General features: G+C 39.5%; 1 protein-coding gene across 9 annotated transcripts in view; it reads left to right on the plus strand.

Moving 5' to 3' along the window:
- The window catches only part of TRIP12 (thyroid hormone receptor interactor 12), a 69,399-nt gene that overhangs the window by 18,696 nt on the left and 28,762 nt on the right, over nt 1–21,941 (plus strand). For 8 of the 9 annotated variants that reach the window (XR_014511852.1, XM_083442529.1, XM_083442531.1 and 5 more), the window contains exons 2-12: nt 3,691–3,837; nt 6,419–6,544; nt 7,129–7,937; nt 12,921–13,026; nt 13,660–13,796; nt 15,340–15,423; nt 16,457–16,552; nt 19,147–19,295; nt 19,822–19,857; nt 20,183–20,278; nt 21,727–21,819. Coding sequence is in view for 7 of the 9 variants with exons in the window: in XM_083442529.1 (XP_083298655.1) it covers nt 3,740–3,837; nt 6,419–6,544; nt 7,129–7,937; nt 12,921–13,026; nt 13,660–13,796; nt 15,340–15,423; nt 16,457–16,552; nt 19,147–19,295; nt 19,822–19,857; nt 20,183–20,278; nt 21,727–21,819 (1,830 nt within the window). In the remaining 2 variants the exon portion in view is untranslated. Of the gene's footprint in view, nt 1–3,690; nt 3,838–6,418; nt 6,545–7,128; nt 7,938–12,920; nt 13,027–13,659; nt 13,797–15,339; nt 15,424–16,456; nt 16,553–19,146; nt 19,296–19,821; nt 19,858–20,182; nt 20,287–21,726; nt 21,820–21,941 lie in introns of all 9 variants that reach the window. The other variant, XR_014511853.1, reaches the window with a different exon arrangement.

The raw sequence follows: 21,941 nt of genomic DNA on the forward strand, positions 1-21,941 counted from the left end.
GTTGGACTAGATGACTTCTAAGGTCCCACCCAACTCCGTCATTCTGTGTGGGTGGTATTGCTTGCCAGTTGGGTACTTGTAATGTGGAAGAGTAAGGTCAGTTGCATAGATTCCATGTGTCTTTTCAACTAAACAGACAAATCTGCATTTAGGTATACCACATGTAATTAATAATTTTAAAAATTCTTTTTTGGTTGGTTCTCTTGCCATTAGACAGAAAATTTGGGGCAATTGGAAATGCATTTGTATACATTTTAATGCCTTAAGCATTCATGCCAGGTGACTGATGGATCCTCTAGTCCTGTCCTATCCAAAAATATTAAAAGCTCTACAAAAGAAGGCTTAAGCAAAACCTATTTAGTACAATGAAGCTTCTGTGTCAAACCACCCCAAAGCCATACATGTTTTATAACATTTTGGCAAGCTTATGAACAAATGAAACAGAACCTTTTGTGTGCACATTAAATACTTGAACTGCATTACTGCTACACTTAATAAATGTGACCAAACGGACATGGCTATGGTGTACTCACAATAGGGTAGAACTGAGGAAACTTGAAAGAAACTGGAAGAAAGGAAGAAGAATCTTGTTCAGATGGCATCTTGCTCCTGCAAGAGAGGATAAATAAGCACAAATAATTCAGATAACTGTTGGAGTGTTTTGGACAGAACATTCTTAAGATAAGGCACTAACTTCTGTTCAAACTTGTTACACCCTATAATTTGCTGTTCTATCTTACAATACTTAAATCTGTTACTGAGGGCTAATATTGGTATAACAGCTGTTTGGGTCCAGAATGCTACTATATTTGTAATAATGATGCTAAATATTGATTAGTTGTAATACCTAGCCACGAGGTCTCTTACTTACACACACACACACACACACGGTTACAGCTTCCTCCCTATTCTTTAAACTTCCGAGCTGAAATAGTTTTGTCATTCAACAGAGTCTGTATATAACTGACTGTAAAGAAATGGCACAATCTGATTCGTCAGCAAAACTGGCAATTACTAAACATTAGAAAAATACTAAAAGGTGAGTTTAGAGGAATATATGATTAAATCAAAGTTAACCTTGTAGTTGTGAACTGAAAGGTAAAATTACAAGAAACCGCAATAAAGGCTTAAGTAAGAATCGTGGTATTCCATATTACAAACGAATATATTGGTATTGCTTGCATAGCATGATAGGCCAAGCTATGGCTCATCAGTTAAGTTTGGCTTAACATGTTGTCTAAAATCACACTTGCAATTAAGGTCGCTTTTCACTAACCACATTTGGATGCCAAGGCTTGTTTTTTGCTACAGCTTGTGGTTAGTGAGGCGATACCTTAATCATGAGCCTGAGTTGGAATGATACGCTAAGTCAAGCGTTGGCTTAGCTCAGCTTGCTGCCAGAGCAAAAAGGATGAGTAAGGATCAAAGTGCTCTTAAGAAGAAGAGTTTTGATTTGATATCCCGCCTTTCACTCCCCTTAAGGAGTCTCAAAGCGGCTAACAATCTCCTTTCCCTTCCTCCCCCACAACAAACACTCTTATGAGGTGAGGTAAGTGAGGCTGAGAGACTTCAAAGAAGTGTGACTAGCCCAAGGTCACCCAGCAGCTGCATGTGGAGGAGCGGGGAAGCGAACCTGGTTCACCAGATTACAAGTCTTGACCACTACACCATGCTGGCTTAAGCCTTTTTCTGAGAGCCCACACATTTGCATGTTCCCAGTAAGCCATAGTTCACCTTACTGTGTCGTGCGTGAAAGTTTGTGCTTTTATAAGTACAAATATTTTTGAAATCAGTAAATAAAGCATGGTTTTATATAAAACTAAGCATAAGCCCATGCACTACCATAAAATGTGTACTGGAATAAGGAAGACCTTGTCATGCACCTGTTCAGCAAGGATGATCCCTGTAATCTCAGTTGGGAGTGAATTCACAGACTTGGGCTTGCAACACTGAATTGATAATTTTGTCTTTTCTCCCAGAACTTTTGGCAATACAGTACCTTGTCTTTCAAAAACCACCTCACATTTAACACTCACCTCTCATTAGCAGCTGAAACAAAGCCTGTATATGTAGAATAGCATTTGCCCCCATTCATCTTATTCATCTGCCCTCCTGTACTATTGAAACCAAGCTGGCAGGACCCTCTGCTCTGTCTCTGTGCTTCTGTGTTTATTGTAAAGCACTATGATCTTGTACTTCAGGGGTGGGAAATCTGTGGCCCTCCAAATGTTGCTGGATTACAAAAATGGGCATTCCTGGCAATTGGCCATGTCAGCTGGGGCTGATGGAAGGTATATTCTCAACAAGATTGCTTACCTGGAAGTGATTTCCAGTGAATTCAATTGGGGCTACTTCTGAGTGTGTAAATGACTGCAACATAAGCAAAAGGTATTTTCCTACCTGTTTTCTAGATAATTGTTTCCATGCTAAGTCTAAAGAACGGGTGGAGGGTGAAATACTGTGAATGGTTTAAGTATAAAATGTCATGGTCAACACACTTCTGGGACTAGCTGCTGTACTTGGAAATGGTGCAAACGTTAGATTTTTTTATCACCAAGGACATTGGCATCGCAGTGTGGAGCTTTACTTCTGAGGTCATTAGCAAAGTAATATGTTTTCAAGCCTCACAGCCATCGTATGCATTTTTGCTCTTCATAAACCCTTAAAATGCAGTGCTGCAATGTAGTTGCTGTAACATTCCCAAAGTCATTATTTATCTTTAAACATTGGACAAATTTAAATGCTATTTATTGACAGTGTATGCTTAAATCATGCCTTTGGTAAGGTCTTCCTTCCTTGCAGATTAGCCATCTTTGAGCTTCTCCTTGGCTAAGAGTGGCATATTCATCTATGGCCTTTTAACCGGGGGGTGGGGGGTGGTGGTGGTGGCTAGTGGTATTGTTTTTGTTTGCTTCTATGTTATATATTTTTCAGTTTTTATAATGTAAACCGCCCTGTGATTTTGGGATGAAGGTTGTATAGAAATGTAATAAACCAATAAACTAGTATTACAGTCTGAGCAATCTGTGCTCGTTTATACAAACATTTGTTGAGGAATCTTGTTGAAGGGACTGTCACAAAATTAAAGTAGTGATGTTTGTGCATTGGAGAGCAGCACATGTAAGAACATATATATGTGATGCTCTCACAGTTCTCCCATTCCCTTAACTATGAGGGATTACTCAACAACTCTCATTTTTCTGCATGAATTAATCAGCCTATTACTGATTAAGGCTTATATTGGAACTGACTTTAATTATTCTTGGCACTAACTAGGGTTTTAGCCAGGATTTGAAGCTAGTTCCAACTGTCTAGTAATGACTCTAGTTGGCATCAATGGTGGTTGAAGCTGGGGGTTTTTCTGAAAAAGAGAATACTATGTTTCTGCAACCTAGTGATGGCCAAGGGGATATTGTGTACATAAGCCCTTTCTGATTTGGTTTAAATCTGTTGATTTTTATTTTTATTTTAAATCACTGATTGTGTTCTCTTTCTATCTGCTAATGTATCCTAGCAAGCAATGCTTTAGAAACTTTAATAAGTGATAGTTGGTCATTGTTTGAAATGTTCATTGGTATATAATTCTGTTTTCTCTAAAATATTGTGAGTATTAAGTAACCTTTATCATAAGACGTAAACATTGCAACAGAGGCCAGATAATCTCATTGGGGCTCTTTTTTTGTCTTTCAGTGAATGGTAGTGTCTAGAAAGGGTATGTCCCTTCAGGAGAGAGGTGCCAATGTCCAACCGGCCTAGTAACAGTCCAGGGGGCTCACTGCGACGTTCACAAAGGAACACTGTCGGGGCCCAACCGCAAGACGACGCAGTAGGAGGAAGGTATGACTCGTTACCTACAAGCTTCTGATCATCAGAGGTTGAAAAATTGAGGGGGGATAACCCAATAAATCTTTTTCTTTATTTAGGCCAGATAACTGTACTTCCCTTGCATTTATTAGTATCTCTGAAATGTCTCCTTTTGGTTCAGGTTTTTAGTACAGATTTCTTTGGAAAAGAGACTAAAATGGCCTGTTGTACATTTGGCTTTATCTTGCAGCAAGAATGTAAAAATAATTTTACATCTGAGTGTTGATTTATGCACCAGCCTCTCAGCATGGCTTTACCTTGAAGCTGCAGACATAACATATGCACATAGCTATTTGGTGTTGGCATCCATATGTCTTCAAGGACAGTGGAGTGCGCCTCCAGGGGTAAAGTCAAACTGCTGCATTAGCAGCACTGTAGTGACCTCTCCTTTCCTTCTATGTGTATAGGAGCAGGACTTTGGAACTTTTAATTTCAGTTTAAGCTGGTCATGGCTTCCTCTCATGTCTGAAACTAGGAGTCATGGTTGGACAGTAAATATGGCCAGCCTCAAAACAAGCCAATTTCAGACCATGGGTTCTGAAGTTGACGGTTTTTTAAACTACGTAAATTGGAGTCCTTAATGTCTTGAAAGACCAAATCCCCCTCCACTGCCCAGTAACATCATTAAGATAAACAAATGGAACCTGGTTAGACTTCCATGGCCTAATCATTGTTGCTTTGTAGTAACACGGATATGGGCTTTCTCAGTGGTAGCACTGGTTTTATGGAATGTACTTCCAACCAAAATACTCTGGGCAGAGGCATCTATATTAGCTTTCCACTGACTTTTGAAGCACTTGTTTACGCAAATATATTGACCTGGATATTTATCTTTTAATAGCTTGTTTAACTGGTTTTTAAATGGTTTGTAAACCATTTAGAAACATATTTTGACATTCAGGGATGCATAATAAATTTCAAATAAATTACTCTAAATCCAGAGATACAGCAGCATCTTTTTAATAATTACTGTATGCCCTGTATTCTCCACACAAAAGTTGGTGAATCTGACTTGACAGGATGTGGTATGACTGACTAGATTTATGTTTAAACAGATGCAGCTTAATTTTCAGATATTTAATTCAAATGCTATTAACTTTAGAAATATTGAGTAACTGAACTCTCAAGTGGCCAAGATATATCAAGCAATTGGTCTGCATAATTAAGAAGGAGATGGACTCTGGTGGCTGATCATATTACTTAACCGTGCCTGGGCACATCTCCCTCAGCATTACGTCAGTAGTGCATGTGGCAGCTTGTGCTTCACCTTCTCTTCACTTATTTCTAATTTCTGTATAACACAGGAACAGTGATTCTTCTCCCCCCTCCCCATTTCAAAGGATAATGGTAAACTGTTGCCAACCACTAGCATTTCTTTATTCATAGACTGAATTGCCTAGTGCTGACTCTTCCTTCTGATTATTCCGTGTCAATTCTAAGATAGCAACCCCCCGCCAAAACACCCATAGTTTCTACTTTGCTTTTTTAAAAGCTTTTTGTAAAAGTTAACTTTCTACCTGGAAGTAAAAGTCCAGTAGTGCCTCTTACTGTTGAATGATAATGAATTACGAGTGTTAACAATAAGGAAATGGAGATGTTTGTAGTCCTCCTTTTCCAATTATAGCACTATATGCTAAATTAATAGTAATAGTAATAAATTACTTATACCCTGCCCATCTGGCTGGGTTTCTCCAGCCACTCTGGGAGGCTTCCAACAGGAGATTAAAAATACATTAAAACATCAGTCATTAAAAAACTTCCCTAAACAGGGCTACCTTCAGATGTCTTATAAACGTCAGATAGTTGTTTATTTCATTGACATCTAATTTATTTTGGTAAATAAAAATGCTAAATGTATATTTGGTGAATAATTACAAATAATTACAAATAATCAAGTTACAAATAATTTAATGGAGCTGCAGGATTTATCAACTACAGAATCATTGTGCAAATGTTCATCATTTGTGTAGAGGGAAAGTCAGAAGTTTGGAGCAGTTCTTAGTTGCCCGTATGCATATTGTTAGTAAGAGGAAATGCAAATGAATATAGGAAACTACAAACTTCCAAATAGGTTCATGATTCCAAATCTCTGCTTAATGTCAATGATTGAAAGACTGAAAAGGCCAGGAGATATAAAGAATACTAATTTCATTTGAGAGAGTTGATGTCTTGACATACCTAACTTTTCTCCCTAGAACATCTTTGTACAGTGGTACCTCGCAAGACGAATGCCTCGCAAGAGGAAAGAGTTTTTCGTTTTCTGAGTTGCTTCGCAAGACGGATTTCCCTATGGGCTTGCTTTGCAAGACGAAAACGTCTTGCGCCTTTTTTTTAAAACTGCCAATGCATTCCTATGGGAAACCGTCAATGCACAATGGTGCTTTGCAAGACGAAAAAATTCACAAGACGAAAAACTCGCAGAACGAATTAATTCGTCTTGCGAGGCACCACTGTATAGGCTTAGTAGAAAACTATACTGCAAATATACTCCATGTATACATTTGTCTTTGTATGCCAGTTTTCATGATAGCTTTCTGTTCTTATTTGCTGACAGGTCACATTTGGGGCAGGCAAAACATAAGGCACATAGCCCTTCTGAAAGTAGAAAATCAGTATCAAAGGCACCCAAAGTGCAGTCCAATACTACTTCTGAACAGTCCAAGGGACAAGTTTCTAAAAGGTAACTTGTATTTTTCTGAATTTACAAATATAACTTCAGTATATATTGTAATCTACATTGCCGTATATATTGTAAGCAATAACAATTTTATTTATGGATGCTAAATAGTTATATGTGCTATGTAAAGAAGTGCTTCCTTTTGTCTACCCTGAACCACCACCACGTCATTTGATGACCCCAGTTTCTGTTATATCTGCTATTTCTTGAACTGCAGCCTGGAAAGTTTCCCCAGCTATACTGCATTTTTGAATATCCATTACCTTTTTGGTGAAAATTCTAAAATGGAAAAAGGAAAAAAAAGAATGCAATACTGAAGTGGTCGCTTTTCATTATTAATTGTTTAGTATGTTAGAGACACACATGTTGACAATACAAATTTCTGTAAAGCTTTCAGCCCTGCTGCTTCAATCAAAGTTGCTTACTAAAATCAGAATTAAAAGTTTAATGTAGATTTTTGCATTTTAGATAGTAAAAAAAGTAACTATTACAATTTCCTTTCCTTGGAATACCACAAATTAAACAGCTGGATGACTTTATAGATGATGATGATGATGATTATACTACTTTTTTCTCCCCCTCAACAGAGGCTGTAGCTCATCTGCTATTATAATTCCACAACAAGAGGCTCTGGACACAGACAATACTTTGGAGCGGCAAAAACCAGGGCAGGTGCCTAAAAAGGACAGTCCTCGAGGAGTGAAACGCAGTGCTAGCCCAGATTACAACCAGACAAATTCTCCTAGCCCTGCCAAAAAAACCAAAGCACTTCAGCACGCTGATTCTTCTTCAGATTTGGAAACAAACAAGCCACAGACTAAGTCTAAGAAAAGACACTTGCATCAAGAGCAGGAGTCAAAGGCTTCACAATTGCCATCAACAAGCAAGGCTCATACCAGAAAGGGTGGAGCTGCCAGTGGCTCCCGAAGCCAGAAACGGAAAAGGACAGAGACCTCATCCATTGTAAAGAGTCGTCCACCAGCTGAATCGACTGGCAGTGAAGAGAGACCAGCAAAACCCACCAAGCTGGCTTCAAAATCAGCGAGCTCAGCCAAAGCTGGGTGTAGCACCATCACAGATTCTTCCTCTTCAGCCTCCACATCCTCCTCTTCTTCTGTTGTTGCTTCTGCCTCTTCTGCTGTTCCTCAGGGTGCCAGAGTGAAACAGGGGAAAGACCAGAGTAAGGCCAGGCGTTCCAGATCTGCATCCAGCCCCAGCCCACGGAGAAGTAGCCGTGATAAAGAACAGAATAAAATAAGTGGCTCTTCAAAGTTTGATTGGGCTGCTCGTTTCAGCCCCAAGGTTAGCCTGCCTAAAACAAAACTGACTCTGCCAGGCTCTTCTAAGCCAGAGGCATCAAAACCCGGGCCTTCAGGATTGCAGGCTAAACTAGCAAGTAAGTTGAAAATGTTTTTACTTATGTGAGGGCTTGAAAATTGACCACCTTATGTAACATGCTTATTGTGCAGGATTTGCATTAAATAGTATAAGAAGTAATTTGCAGGTGAGAATCATGGGGAGGAGAAGTCTGTACAATTGTTATAGCCAAGGAGAAGCTACTGTAATACTTCAGCTATAGATGCAGAGGTGTATATTTGAATACTTCCCCATAGGGGGACAACTCCATGTTGAAGAAGAGAGGGTTTGACCTGATCTGTTCAGCATGCTAGTTTTCTGGATGCAAAGATTTAATCCAAAATATGAACTGGTCCTTAGTCTCTATTCCAAGTTGCTTGTCTTATTGTACAATAACTTAACATTGTGTATGCTTTTTAATATGGACCCTGAAATATTTTCATCCCCTGATATCACCTTATTTATATATTATTTACCAAGGTTTTATACTCCTTCCCTGCTATGCCTTAGAACTATTTGTGTTTAGTAGTATTACCCAGGAGCACAGTCCATAACCTCTGATTAAGTAGCCCAGAGGTGTTTTGCAGCATCAAATCTCTTTTTTCAGCCTGTGGAAACTGGTGTGCGACCCAGACTGCTGTTGAATTGGTTTGATATTTTGGAGAGAGGGAGGTTGTTCAGATGTGTTGCTTTTTTGATGTCTGTTTCATACATTAGTGACATCATCATCCTTATTATTATTAATTACTCCACCCAGCATATATCAAAACATAATAAACATCAAACATTAAAAACTTCCCAATACAGGGCTGCCTTCAGATGTCTTCTAAAAGTTATGTAGTTCTTTATCTCCTTGACATCTGAAGGGTGTTCCACAGGGAGGGCGCCACTACTGACAAGGCCCTCTGCCTGGTTCCCTGTAATTTTGCTTCTCACAGTGAGGGAAACAGCAGAAGACCCTCAGAGGAGGACCTCGGTATCTGTGATGAGCAATGGGACTGGAGATGCTCCTTCAGGTATACTGGGCCTAGGCCATTTAGGGCTTTAAAGGTCAGCAGCAACACTCTGAATTGTGCTCAGAAATGCACTGGGAGCCAATAAAGATCCTTTAGGACCAGTGTTAATGGTTTTGGCGGCCACTCCCAGTCACCAGTCTAGCTGCCACATTCTGGATTAGTTGTAGTTTCTGAGTTACCTTCAAAGGTAGCCTCACGTTGAGTGCATTGCAGTAGTCCAAGCAGGAGATAACCAGAGCATGCAACCACTCTAGCAAGACGGTCCATGGGCAGGTAGGGTCTCAGCTGGCGTACCTTTAGGCTGAAGGGTGGAATACAAATTTAATAAATAAAATCTAACCAAGGCATAGCAGATCAAACACAACCTTCCAGTAAAAAAATGAGATTTAGTCTGCTGGCAGGAAAAAGTCTTCACAAACTAAGAGAAGACAGTTGGGATGTTATGACCATTGAGAGAGCCCTATCTCTTGACCCCACCAGTTGTGCTTCCACCATAGTTGAAAAACAGAAGAGCCCCACACTTAACTTCATGAGCTGGCTGGCTAGTACAGGACCAAGTTCTGGTTACTGTAAATCAGTACAGTCAGAAGACCAAATGCTTAACAGTAGAGAATAGGGTTTTGTTTTTGTTTTACATTGTCTATATACGGTATTTTTCGCTCTATAGGGCACACCGGACCATAGGGCGCACCTAGGTTTTTTTTGGGGGGGGGGGAATAAAGAAAAAAATTATTCCCCCCCCCCCTCCCAGCCCCAAAGAGCAAAGAAACCAAGACAGCCAGCGGGATCTATCCCGCTGGCTGTCTTGGCTTCCTCTTTAGCCACGCACCACCTCTCCAGCCGGGAGAGGCTGCGTGTGGCTTCGTTTTTAGCCGCGTGGCTAGGGCGGGGGAAGCCCGAGCTTCCCCTAACCCCAGCCCCCAGAACAGGTCCGGGAGCGGCGGCAAGCTGCCCGAAGCCCGGGCACTCCCGCCAGGCTCCGAAGGCTTGTGGATAGCTTCCTGAAGCCTGGAGAGCGAGAGGGGTCGGTGCGCACCGACCCCTCTCGCTCTCCAGGCTTCAGCGAAAGCCTGCATTCGCTCCATAGGACGCATACACACTTCCCCTTCATTTTTGGAGGGGGAAAAGTGCATTCTATAGAGCGAAAAATACGGTAGTTTAGATTTCATAGATTGAAATAACAGGGAAGAAAGAAAGCACTGGTACAACTGATAACATTCACCAGTTAATCCTAAAGGTGAGTTCCAAGCTGTTATCAGGTAAAAATATGGGAAGAGCCAATTGTGTAACCTTGCATGCAAAAGGGCCTGGGTTTGATCCCTAACACTTCAACAATGGGTATCTTGTAGTAAGGCTAAGAAAAACCTCTAATTTAGGCCTTACAAAGCAGCTACTAGTCAGAATAGGCCGCAATGTCTTTTCATAAGTGAAGGGGTGCTAAGAGTGGCAGAAGGGTCATTCTTGGTAGTTCCTCCACCATCAGGGGCTTGGGTAGGAGTGGGCTGAGAGAGGGTATTCTCTGTGGCAGCCCCCAAGTTGTGAAACTCCCTCATCACAGAGGTGCTTCTGGCACCTTCATTTTACAACTTGCTGCAGATTCTGAAGACACCTCTTTACCCTGGCTTTTGGCACTTGAGGTGTATATTTTTTAGCGCCTACCCTATTTTTGTGAATTTAAGTTGTTCTAAGTCATTTTTATGTTGTATTTTGGTGGTGTAACCTACCCTGGGACCTTGGGAAAGGAGGACGACAGGTACATAATAATAGTAATAATTTCCAGTTTGATAGATCAAGTAGGAGTTGATGAGAAAGTCCTTTGCTAAGACTCTGGAGAGCTTGTGCTTATGTCCTAGATGTATAGGTAGTAGTCTCATCTTAAGGTTATGATACATAAATCATCTTAGGAAGCTTTATGCTGGTAAAATAAATTTGCAGCTTGCTATCCGTTGATGGGAAATGGTTGTTTTTGCAACCTGTGGCCTGAATTCAGGCATATGCAAGGTTTCAGAATCCTTCTGAGCCTTGTGATAGGTAGGAGTGATAGGAGGAAATTTATCTCTCAAGTAGTTAATGACTCAGCTTTGTCTGGTGACTGAGCAGCTAAAGCATTTTCAAGTCAACTTTGCAACAGGTTGCTTGGATGCTCTTAGGCATACACCCTGGTCTGATGGTAGATTAAACCACATAACATGGTGTGGGACAGAAGCTACTAGTCTAAACATTGTTCAGCTAAGTTGCTTTAGCTCCCAGATTGGGAACAGTTCTGAGCTCTTATTTAAAAATTGGTGTTAAGTCTCTAAGATGATCGGAATATATTTCATTTTCTACATAGAGTGCCTCATTCCTTGGAAAAGGGATAGGGTCCACTTCTGAATGCATATTGTAGACACAACCTTTCATAACCTCTAACCTCTCTTGGTTTTATCACGTATGCTAGCTATTATTACCAAAATACAGTGGAACCTTGTGTTACGGATGGGATCCATTCCGGAGGCCCATCTGTAACACGGAACTAACACAAGCTGAAGAGCCATGTCTGTGCATGTGCGCAGCGTGATTTAGCAGTTCTGTGCACGTGCGAGTGGTGAAACCCAGAAGTAACCCGTTCCGGGTTGCCACGGGACGCAACACGAAAACATGTATCCTGAAGCGGACGCAAAATGAGGTATGACTCTGTCACTTCAATTGTTTTCCATGCATTCATATCCCATAGCCTTTGTTCTAAACTTCTGAAAAGGAATAACCTTCCTTTGTTTAAACAATGCTATTGCTTTGGATATCTTTTGCATTCTTACTGTTAGAACATAGATTTCAAACTCTTGCATATTTAAAAATAAAAATTTGCTGCTCAGTCACATTTCATAGCTCTTCTGTAGGTTCAACTTCCCTCTAAAATGGAAATTTACCCCAGAGTACTGCTTGAAATCTCTGTTCAAAGTTATATCACAAACTGGTACTCCTAAATACAACTGTTAGTTTCCTTCAAAAGAAGCTTAAGGAAAAATGCATAGCACTTGAAATGACCCCGGTGGCAATGCCTGCATTTCTGGCTTTAGTTCAGATTGTGCCTTGTGAGGCCTTGAGGTCCTTTTAAGTTGTAGACCAAGGACATCACTCTGTTCACGCATAGTACTTAATCTAGGACTTTGGCCTTCAATAAGTGGATCTTTCACAATGTTGTTTATACTTCCTTCGCAGGACTAGCAAGGATTTTGTCTTATGTTTCCCATTATTTTATATATGATTTTTTAAAAAAGTGACTGCCCTGTTCAGACCCTAGCTTTAAGGAGAAAGGAACTTGTTCAGCTGCAGTTGCTGAGCTTGATTGGATAGAAATCCACATTTGAGATTCTTCCATCCATGCATACTCTTTGAATACCTGTCCTTCAGCTAATAATACAAACAAGTTCTGACTTGGCTTAGTTCTGGTAACCTTGGCTTACTGCTTGTGATTTGTTTTGGGGAGACTCAGGAAGCCAAGACTGGTTCCCATGTAACACTAAGCCAAACAGAGTAAAGGTAGAAAATTCTTCAGTATGCTCCAACAAACTGTTTGTGGTAAGTCATGGTTTACTGTGATATGCAAATTAGCCCAGAGACTTCAGATGGATTCTGATGCATGCTTCAATAAGTTTTCTTTCTTTAAAAAGGCTTTGCAATTCAGGGTGGAAGAAAACCTTGAAATTTGTCATCTATTTTATGGTTCAAGTATTGGAATACAAGTCCACCACCATACAATGTGGACCTTTCCCCCATCTTTTTCTTAAAGAGGGGCATAGCCAGGCAAGATTATTGCATATAATGTGATGTTGTTGTTAACCACATAAATACATGCAATACAGGAGGTATTGTATCTGATAGAGAATAAACACAATTTGTGTTTTCCCTTGAATCTATCATTTGGTCAAGTGGAGGAAGAATGTGCAGCTTCGTTTCATTTTCTGAAGCACAGTCTTCGTAAAGAAACTAGCATTGTCTTTGTTTCAGCTGTCTTTTTCTCTCTTTAGGCTTAAGAAAATCAACAAAAAAGCGCAGTGAATCACCACCTGCGGAGCTCCCCAGTTTAAGGCGGAGCACACGGCAAAAGACCACGGGCTCCTGTGCTAGTACCAGGTATTTTCGAACTTTAAAAATTACATGTATGTTAAGGCTGTGAAGATGAATTTGTGTTTGAGGGAATCTCCCTGAAGAGTTTAGAAAGCACATTCTTATTGACAACCTATATTTGTGTCGTGGTGGCTAATAATATGCAATAAACCACCCAAGAGACAGGATAATTTAATACAGGGGCCCAATTTCTCAGCACTGAAATGGACACTACAAAATAACCTAACTTGTTACAAGAGAAGTACGGCCCAATTCAGATAATCTAATTACAGTGCTGTTAACTAGCCTGGTGTGAGGTCTTGAAGATGTGTTATTACTCACCAGCTGTTTTGAACAATACAGAAATTCTGTTTTCCAATAGAAATTAGGAAAATAGAAGGAAATTTCTTTGTAGGCATATCTGAACAAGTAGTTATTGAAGTCAGCGAAGCAAGGATCTCTTTTTCTCAACATGTCTCTCATCTGCTTCATCTGCAGATGTGACTGTTTGAACTTCCCTTTTAAAAACTTTTTGCATATAGTTTAACTGTTCTGTTATGACTCCATGTCTGCATGGTTTAATTTTGAGTGCTGATAGTACCAGCACTGTAGACCACATAGCGTAATCTCGATGGCTTCTGATGATAATTCTGTTTTCAGTCGGCGAGGCTCTGGCCTGGGCAAAAGAGGAGCAGCTGAAGCTCGCCGACAGGAGAAAATGGCTGATCCTGATAACAACCAGGATGGCGTTAATTCTTCAGCTGCACGAGCTGATGAGGCTCCACAAGGAGCAGCAGGTATGGCTAACTAGTGTCACTCAACACTGGCACAGAAAAAGCAATTATTGTCCATAAATTGTTTGTATTTGCTCTGCCTAGAAATGTCCATACTAGTACACTTAAGTAGCTGAGGTTACATGCTTTATTCAGTGCTCCGTTTTGGCCAGATTTAAAAAAGGAGAAAACGCTCAAAGGGTCTTTGGACTTGAGTTACTTGAAATGTTTCCGCTTTGTGATCTGTTATACTCCATTTGAGACTTTGGAAGACAGTTTATAATACAGCATAGAGACTTGTTTAGCATTCCCAAACCATGTACCTAAAGTAGTTCTTTAGCTTCAAAGCATATTCTGCCAACAGTTTCCTCTTAAGAACCTCTGGATGGGACTGCTATTTCTATTTTTTCTTGCACCAGCTACACTTAGTGATACCTATGTTTCTATTCAACTCAGTTGAAGATAAGTTTAGATCTCACCTTCTAAAAATATATAGTCTCTTACTGAGGTTTCAAGTTTGGCTGAGATTCTTGTTAAAACAAGGAATCCTAGCTAGTATTAACTGTGGTTTAATGTTGATGTTTTCCTTTAAATATATTTGTCAAGGGACAGTGAGGGCAGGGTGTGTGTATGTGACTCCTGATACCTCTCCTGTGGTTAAAAAGGAGTGAGCCTTCATTTGCCTTAGCTCCTGTCCAATATACCATGTGCTTAATAGGATCATAGATCTACTGACTTCATTTTGGTAAGAAGTGTTGCTGAATATAAGTAAAGCCATTTTCTCACTGGCTGTTTTTGCATGTTTTAATTTGCTTAGTTTTGTTTATACTTCTATTAACAGGTAATAGAAGCATCTTAACACCCTTCACTTTTCATTGTTATGGGCAGACATATGCACTCTTTCTAGGGAGTAAATCCCCCTGAAATCTATGGAATTTAGTTCTGAGTAAACATGCATAGATTTTTGTTGTTAGCAACTTACCTTGCAAGCAAGCAAACTAATAGTACCCTGAACAAACGTTTGTCTGTTCCACAAGTCTGTGGGAAGTGTTTCCTCTGCCTCTTTAACCTCTGTGGTTTTGTGAAAGCTACAAAGCTGCTACACTAGTTTAATCCTACAAACTGTATTAGTGCATATCTGCTTGGCAGCCTTGCTGCAGGGTGCAAAGCACACCAAGTTCTGATTATATCTCATAATTCTGAATATTCCTGTCAGTTTTCTGTTTAAGCAAATATGTTTGAACTGTTATTGTTTTATATGGTATAATGCCATTGCCCTCTGTTTTAAATTGCTTATTTACTAAAGAAAAAGAAGCCCCAAAGTTTCAACCATATTGCATGGCTGAAAGTTTAAACTGACCTTGTGTGTTCAAGTGCAGTCATTCCATACTATGTGGGTCAAGACTAAAAATAAACCTGCTTTTTTTGTATGCCCATTCCTATTCCTACTGGAGTCATTAAAGGTTTTCTTTGACTACTTTGGAAGGAGGATTTCAGGAAGAGTTAACAAGTATGTATACTGTGTGACTTATTAATATAGTGCCACTAATTTTTTTCCCTCCTGTAGCTTCTAGTTCTGTTGCTGGGGCTGTGGGCATGACTACCTCTGGTGAAAGTGAATCGGATGATTCTGAGATGGGGAGATTGCAAGGTACAAACTAAGAGGCTTATGTTACACTCATGACTACAGTAAATAAATATTAACACAGCTTTTAGATTTGTTCTAAAATGTTAAGGATTTTTAATGCTGCACTTTTATATTCTTTGGGAAGGAAATGTAGATCAGTCAGCATTAATTTCCTGGGACTTGTATGTCTTTTTTCACTCCTACTCCAGTTTCTACTCTGATTATTGATGGCATATCACTTAAGTGAAATCTTCATGGTTAAAATAAAAAAATAAAACTTTTGAGGTGAGAAGGTTGGAAATGGCATTGGGTGATATCCAGCTAAATTGTTCTTTTGAGTAGACAGAATTAAGTTAGAATAGATTGATTGAAATAAATGTACATAGATTAAAATGGGTCTGCTTATCACTGGATGTTGCCCATTCTGATTTCTGGAACTGCATTTGCCGTCATACACTGTAAAGTCAAAGTTTCATTATTGGAAGGAACAGCTTTTATGGTGATTAGAAAATGTTTTATCTTTTTGTTTGGTCTAGCGCTGCATCCTCTAAAGACTGGCTTCGTTATCTTCTAGGTGGTAGTTGGCAGTCCTTGCTCTTGTTTTTTTTTTCTTTTTAGAAGAGCAAAGAGGATTCAACTGCTTTTTGTCCTTAATAGAAACCTTTAGCTGTCTTAAGTAGTACCATTAGTAGGTATTGGAACTTTCATTATCAATCAGAATAAATAGGTTTTCTAAGTTTTTGTTGTTTTAAGTAGGTGTTCAAGTGGGATGTATGCTAGTAATTATTTTAAACTCGTACTGCTTTCAAGGCTTGGGGCAGTTGACTAGGTAAATGCATGTAAAATATTGCTTCTAAGTTAGCAGTTCTATCTCGGCCCATATTAAAATTCTTCACTGCACTCAGATCTTGATTAGAATTGGCTCACTATTGTTATGGTGTAGGGTTTAATCATCCTAATAATCTGTGCTACAACACTGAAAGTCTGTGATGTGAATTATAAATTACAGTGCTGTGCATGAGTTTCAAATAAGTTACATGTATATTTTTGTCTCTAGCTCTGTTGGAAGCTAGAGGTCTTCCTCCACATCTGTTTGGTCCTCTTGGTCCTCGAATGTCGCAACTTTTTCATCGGACAATTGGAAGTGGAGCTAGTAAGTAAGCTGCTTCATCCAGGAAGTTTCTGGAATTACTACTCTTGGGAAGTTTGTCCCTCCTCAGCCTTATAGCTTCTTGAAGGACTACTTCTAAGACTAAATTCTCAGAATACTTAGATCTTGTACTGTAACTTTTATTAACAAGTAAAAAAACAAAAACATCCTATTAACTGGCTTTTGTCAAACCTCCACATTTGTGGATTTCTTCATAATCACTTGAATTATATTTATTGCAGCCGAAGGGAAACATATTTAAAGTAACCTGTTTAAACAACTACTTCTTTCTAGACTTGAATCACAGGGCTTGGATGATCCTTTCTCTGTCTCTTAAGCCAAGTTAAATCTGGGGTTTTTGTCTACATGCACAGCACTTTCACCATGATTCAACCATTAATCCTTTTCCAGCTTCACAATGTGACTTAGGATTTTGACTTGTTCCATATGTGTTGGGCATCATTTTATGATTTGGACAAAAGGGGAAACTTTAGTGCAGTAAAAACAAGGTTGACCTTTAACATTCCTGCCAAATAATGTTTTATCATCCCAAGTAGTTGGATTGAAAAGTAATAACCACTGCTTACGAGGGGTCCAAAGGACACACACCCTGCCCCATCTCCAAATTAGCTTTTGGGTAACATTTTGGCTGCTATTGGCATGGGGGCACCATGCTTGACCGTGTCTTGTGCTCAAACTAAGCACTGAGATGGACACAATGCTGTAATGTCATTGTATGATTTAGAGTGGCTGAAAACCTATTAGGACACACAGACACACACACACACCTGATACTTTGTTCATTCTGCATACATTGGCTATGGTTGGCATGGGATGGTGTATTGCACATGATTATTTCTCTGGATGGGATGCCAGTTCTGTGCCATCTTACATGGAAGCTTGTCTTTGATTGTACAAGGCTTTTTTTAGGTATATGATTTGTGGTGGCTCAGAGCTTGGGGTGTACACCCCCAGTTATTCATTTCTAAACAGTTTGGCTATTATTGGAATTGGAGTGCCACGCTTGACACTTTCTTGTGCCAGAAAGAATCATTGGGATGTACCTAATTCAGTACTGTCTTCTAGCAAACACTTTTCCTGGAGTTGTGGGTGGGTGATTGGAGACATGGGTGCACATTCCCAATTTCACTGGCTATTGTTGACTAAGGGGTGCCATGTTTGACAGTGTCCAAGAGTCACTTCCTATTTGGTTGGACCATGGCCCCTTCTAAGGAATCTGAACAACCACATGGACCCACAGGGAGGGCCTGCAATGCTAGGAACAGTTGTCCCCATCTGTCCTGTAGTAAGGTCAGCCTGACAGCTGGGAATGAAAAGTACCCATCTTCAACCTTTAGTATGTTGTTTTTTGATGCTTATCTGGTTGTTCTCTCAAATAATTGCTTTTGCAGGCATCCTAAAGTTTAAATGTGTTTTTCACTATTTTTATTGTACTTGATGGTTAATTAGAGGCTTTCTGGTTTAATAGTGGTTCACAGTGCAGTGGTTCATAGTTAAATCCCCATTTAATAAACCAACATTGTCCAAACACAGCCTCTGCATAGGTAATCAAATATTTCTACAGTGATTCAGTCCATCGACCAAGGTGGTTTACATTTTCTAAGCTTTCCTAAATTAGGAAGCTGTATCTACCTACCTTGCTGTTAGAAGTTTCATCAGTAGCTCTGTATTTTAAGTAAATGATGCATATGTTAACAGAAGCACTAGCCTATGACATATCCAGACTTAGATGTATGCCCAGTCTATTGACACTGTGAAACTTTAACTGGTGAGATGCAGTTCAGAAACACATTGTTCTCTAATCTCTCATGATTGATTAAAACTGCATATTTTGACTAAAGGTTTTTTGTTGTTGGTACTTCACCATGGAGGGTGTACCATGAAGAAGAAAAGTTTTTGAATGTTTAAAACAGAATCGGGATCCTCTCAAAGTTTTGCCAGTGTAATTATTCCAGTATAATGACACAACAGTACAGCATAACAGCCTAATTCTCTACAGTTAGGCAATTCTCTACAGTTGGCAAGGGAAGACAATATACAATTCAGCTTAATGTCCTCCGGGGAGGCATCTGTCATTTGGCATCAGTTCATCACTAGAAAGCCTGAAGTACAGAAAGCTACAAGTGCAGTATTAGCAGGAGTGAGAAGAGGCTTAACTGTGTGTGTCTCAATTGCAGGTGAATTTGGAACTTAATTTTGAATAGTGATTCAGAACTATGTGCCCATAGATCTACCAGGGTTTGATCAGGTTGAGAACTCTGCTAGCTAAAAAAATGATCTTAAATTGTCTTTCTATTTCTGTTCCTATCTTATCAGGATGGATTCAGTTTGCACTATCTCTTGAATATTATAGTGCATTTCGGTAGCTTAAAGCACATACTGTTGGTTTATTTGGTAGCTGTAATCTAATAACATTTAAATATCAACAAAGATGCATATAAATGCAGCATTACTGACTTCCTGCTTTCATATTTATGATAGGCAGCTAATGAAAATGCCCTGTCTCTCCTAATCAACTGTGATAATATATTGTGGAAGTGGGAGATTTAAGCTTTCAAAATCCCCAATTTTTCTAGGTTCTAAAGCTCAGCAACTTCTACAGGGGCTCCAGGCTACTGATGAAAGCCAGCAATTACAGTCTGTGATTGAAATGTGTCAGTTGTTGGTCATGGGGAATGAAGAAACTTTGGGAGGATTTCCAGTCAAGAGTGTTGTGCCAGCTCTGGTAAGGACCAGTCTTCACTCATTCATTTGAACATGTAATGTATTATCCACTGTGTTTTCATGAAGAAGTAAATGCTTCAATAACTGCATTCTCTCTAAATGTTTTAGAGCAGTATGTTTCACCAATGGCCTTGGCAAAAAGTGACATTTTTATAGAAACAGCAAATTACTGATTGTGTTTCAGACAACTAGGGAATAAATGTGCATCTTGTCTAGCCATTCTGAGATCCAGTGTAGGGGGTAGGGGGTTGTATTTGAACTGGATAGACATGGGTTCAAATTTTTGCTCAGGCATGAAGCTGTGTGGGTGATCTTGAGCAAGTCTCTCTCAACCTAACCTATCTCATAAGGCAGGCATAGGCAAACTCCAGCCCTCCAGATGTTTGGGATTACATTTCTAAGCATCCCTGCCCACTGGTCCTGTTAGCTAGGAATGATGGGAATTGTAGATTCAGCACACTTATAAATTACTAGAATTTAGAGAAATTGTTCTTGCAAGCTGACTCATCCTTTCGTATTGTTTGCAGATAACATTGCTGCAGATGGAGCACAATTTTGACATTGTAAGTATTTCATGCACACTTTGTTAAATGCAGCTTCAGGTAAATCTCAAAGGAGGCTTTGCTAGTTTGCACATTCTAGATAGCATTGTTAGATCAATGGCTGCTGGTCATGGTGGCTGTATGCTAGGTCCAGTACAAGAGGCAGAATGTCTCGTGATAACCACTTCCTAGGGAACAACAGTAGGGAAGACCTATTACTTTTTATGCTCTACTTTTGTAGGCTTCTTACACGCATCTGGTTGGTCATGGTGGGAAACAAAATTCTAGACTAGATAGGTTTTGAACTGCTCTAGCAGGGCTCTTATGTTCTTATATCTTTTAATAGATGAATCATGCTTGTCGAGCCTTAACCTATATGATGGAAGCACTTCCCAGATCATCTGCTGTTGTAGTAGATGCAATTCCTGTTTTTTTGGAAAAGGTAATACTGTTAACTAACTTTATGAACTTAACATTTGTTGTAACATAATGTCTTATGAAGCAGTACAAAGAGTAATTTTTCTCAACCTGGTATAAAGTTTTAAGATGGACTCCAACACCTGAAAAAAAAAAAAGAGGATTTACTTGTTTCTTTTAGCTGCTTTTAGTTCCCTAACATTTCTAGCCGTCTATTTATGAACAAATATGATAGCATAGCAGGTATGTATATATGTTATACATGAGTGATGTATGACCTTCAGATATTGTTCCTGGAATCTAGTGCCAGTTCTAATACCATTCTAGAGATGAGAGGCCTAGCTTTGCATTGTTTATGCATGTTCTGGGGCCGGTAAATCCTATTGGCAGCACTGGTGTCTCCTGTCCCTGGGGTCTCAAAAGTCCATGATTATGGGACTTGTTCTCTCCCCTGCCCCAGTTGCTGGTTGGCTGCCACACCCTGCTGGCAGCTCTTGCCTTTGCATAAAATTTGTCAGTAGAAACTAAAAGAACTGGGACTTGTAGTTCTTGACAGAGCATGTAATGTAGCGTGGTACATTGTCACTTAAAACAAAGTCCACACACACACACACACACACACACACACACTTAAAACGAAGTCCACACACACACACACAATCTCTCACTCACTCACTCTTCTACGGGGCCTTGGGCCAGAAGCACCTCACTGTTTAGGACGTTGCTTTTGTTCATGTTTCTGGTTGGCTCTAGCAATATCTGGACACTGTATAGAGAACATAGGTTTCTTCTTGGTAACAGGCTTGCAAGCCTGGACTAACGGGCCTGGGTAAAGTGTTTGCTTCTGTCCTACCCACAGCCCTGTAAGCTGAATACATCAAAGCCAGAAGTTATGGCTGAGTTTACAGAACATTCATTTGAGTAGTCAAATGTATTTGGCAAAGTGTAAACTTAAAGACTCGGCCAGTTCCAGTAATCCTGAATTTTCTGTTCAGTCTGTTCTGGAGGATTCAAGAACACTGTAAATTTCAGTGCTGTGGTTGAGTTAAATCAGATATAATAATAATAATAATATAAAAAAATTAAATAATGATAGGTAGTAGTAGTATGGGGTAAAATGTTACAATTTGGAAATGGTTTGTATAATACTGTACACAAATACTGGACAATCCCATATTCTTTCCATGTGATTAAGTAAGGAATCAGAATGAAGCACACCAATGTTGTATAAAATAAATATATATCTATAGTATAGGGTACATAACAAGAGCAATTTAATTACTGTTATATAATGCTTAAGCTTTTGAGTGAATATAAAGTTTTATTATAAAGTGTGCATGTTTAAAGGTAATGGAAGCTATTAAAGTATGGTTCAAAATTTGAGCATTGGGAAATGATTGACAGCATAGATCAATTTCTAATCTTGTTTCATATCACTTTAAAAACTAAATAAATTGCTTTTATTTGTTCTAGCTGCAAGTTATTCAGTGTATTGATGTGGCAGAGCAGGCACTCACTGCCTTGGAGATGTTATCACGCAGACATAGTAAAGCTATTCTGCAGGCAGTAAGTATTTCTTCTGATTAAAAAAAGGGGGCTATTTTTATTTTGATTGTTACCAGAGTTTTAAAGAGCACTTGCTCCAAGAAACTTCTGTATCTCTCCTGATGATCTAAAGTCCTCTCTTT

This window comes from Podarcis tiliguerta (genome assembly GCF_965153285.1).
Source record: "Podarcis tiliguerta genome assembly, chromosome: 5".
Classification (NCBI taxonomy): Eukaryota; Metazoa; Chordata; class Lepidosauria; order Squamata; family Lacertidae; genus Podarcis; species Podarcis tiliguerta.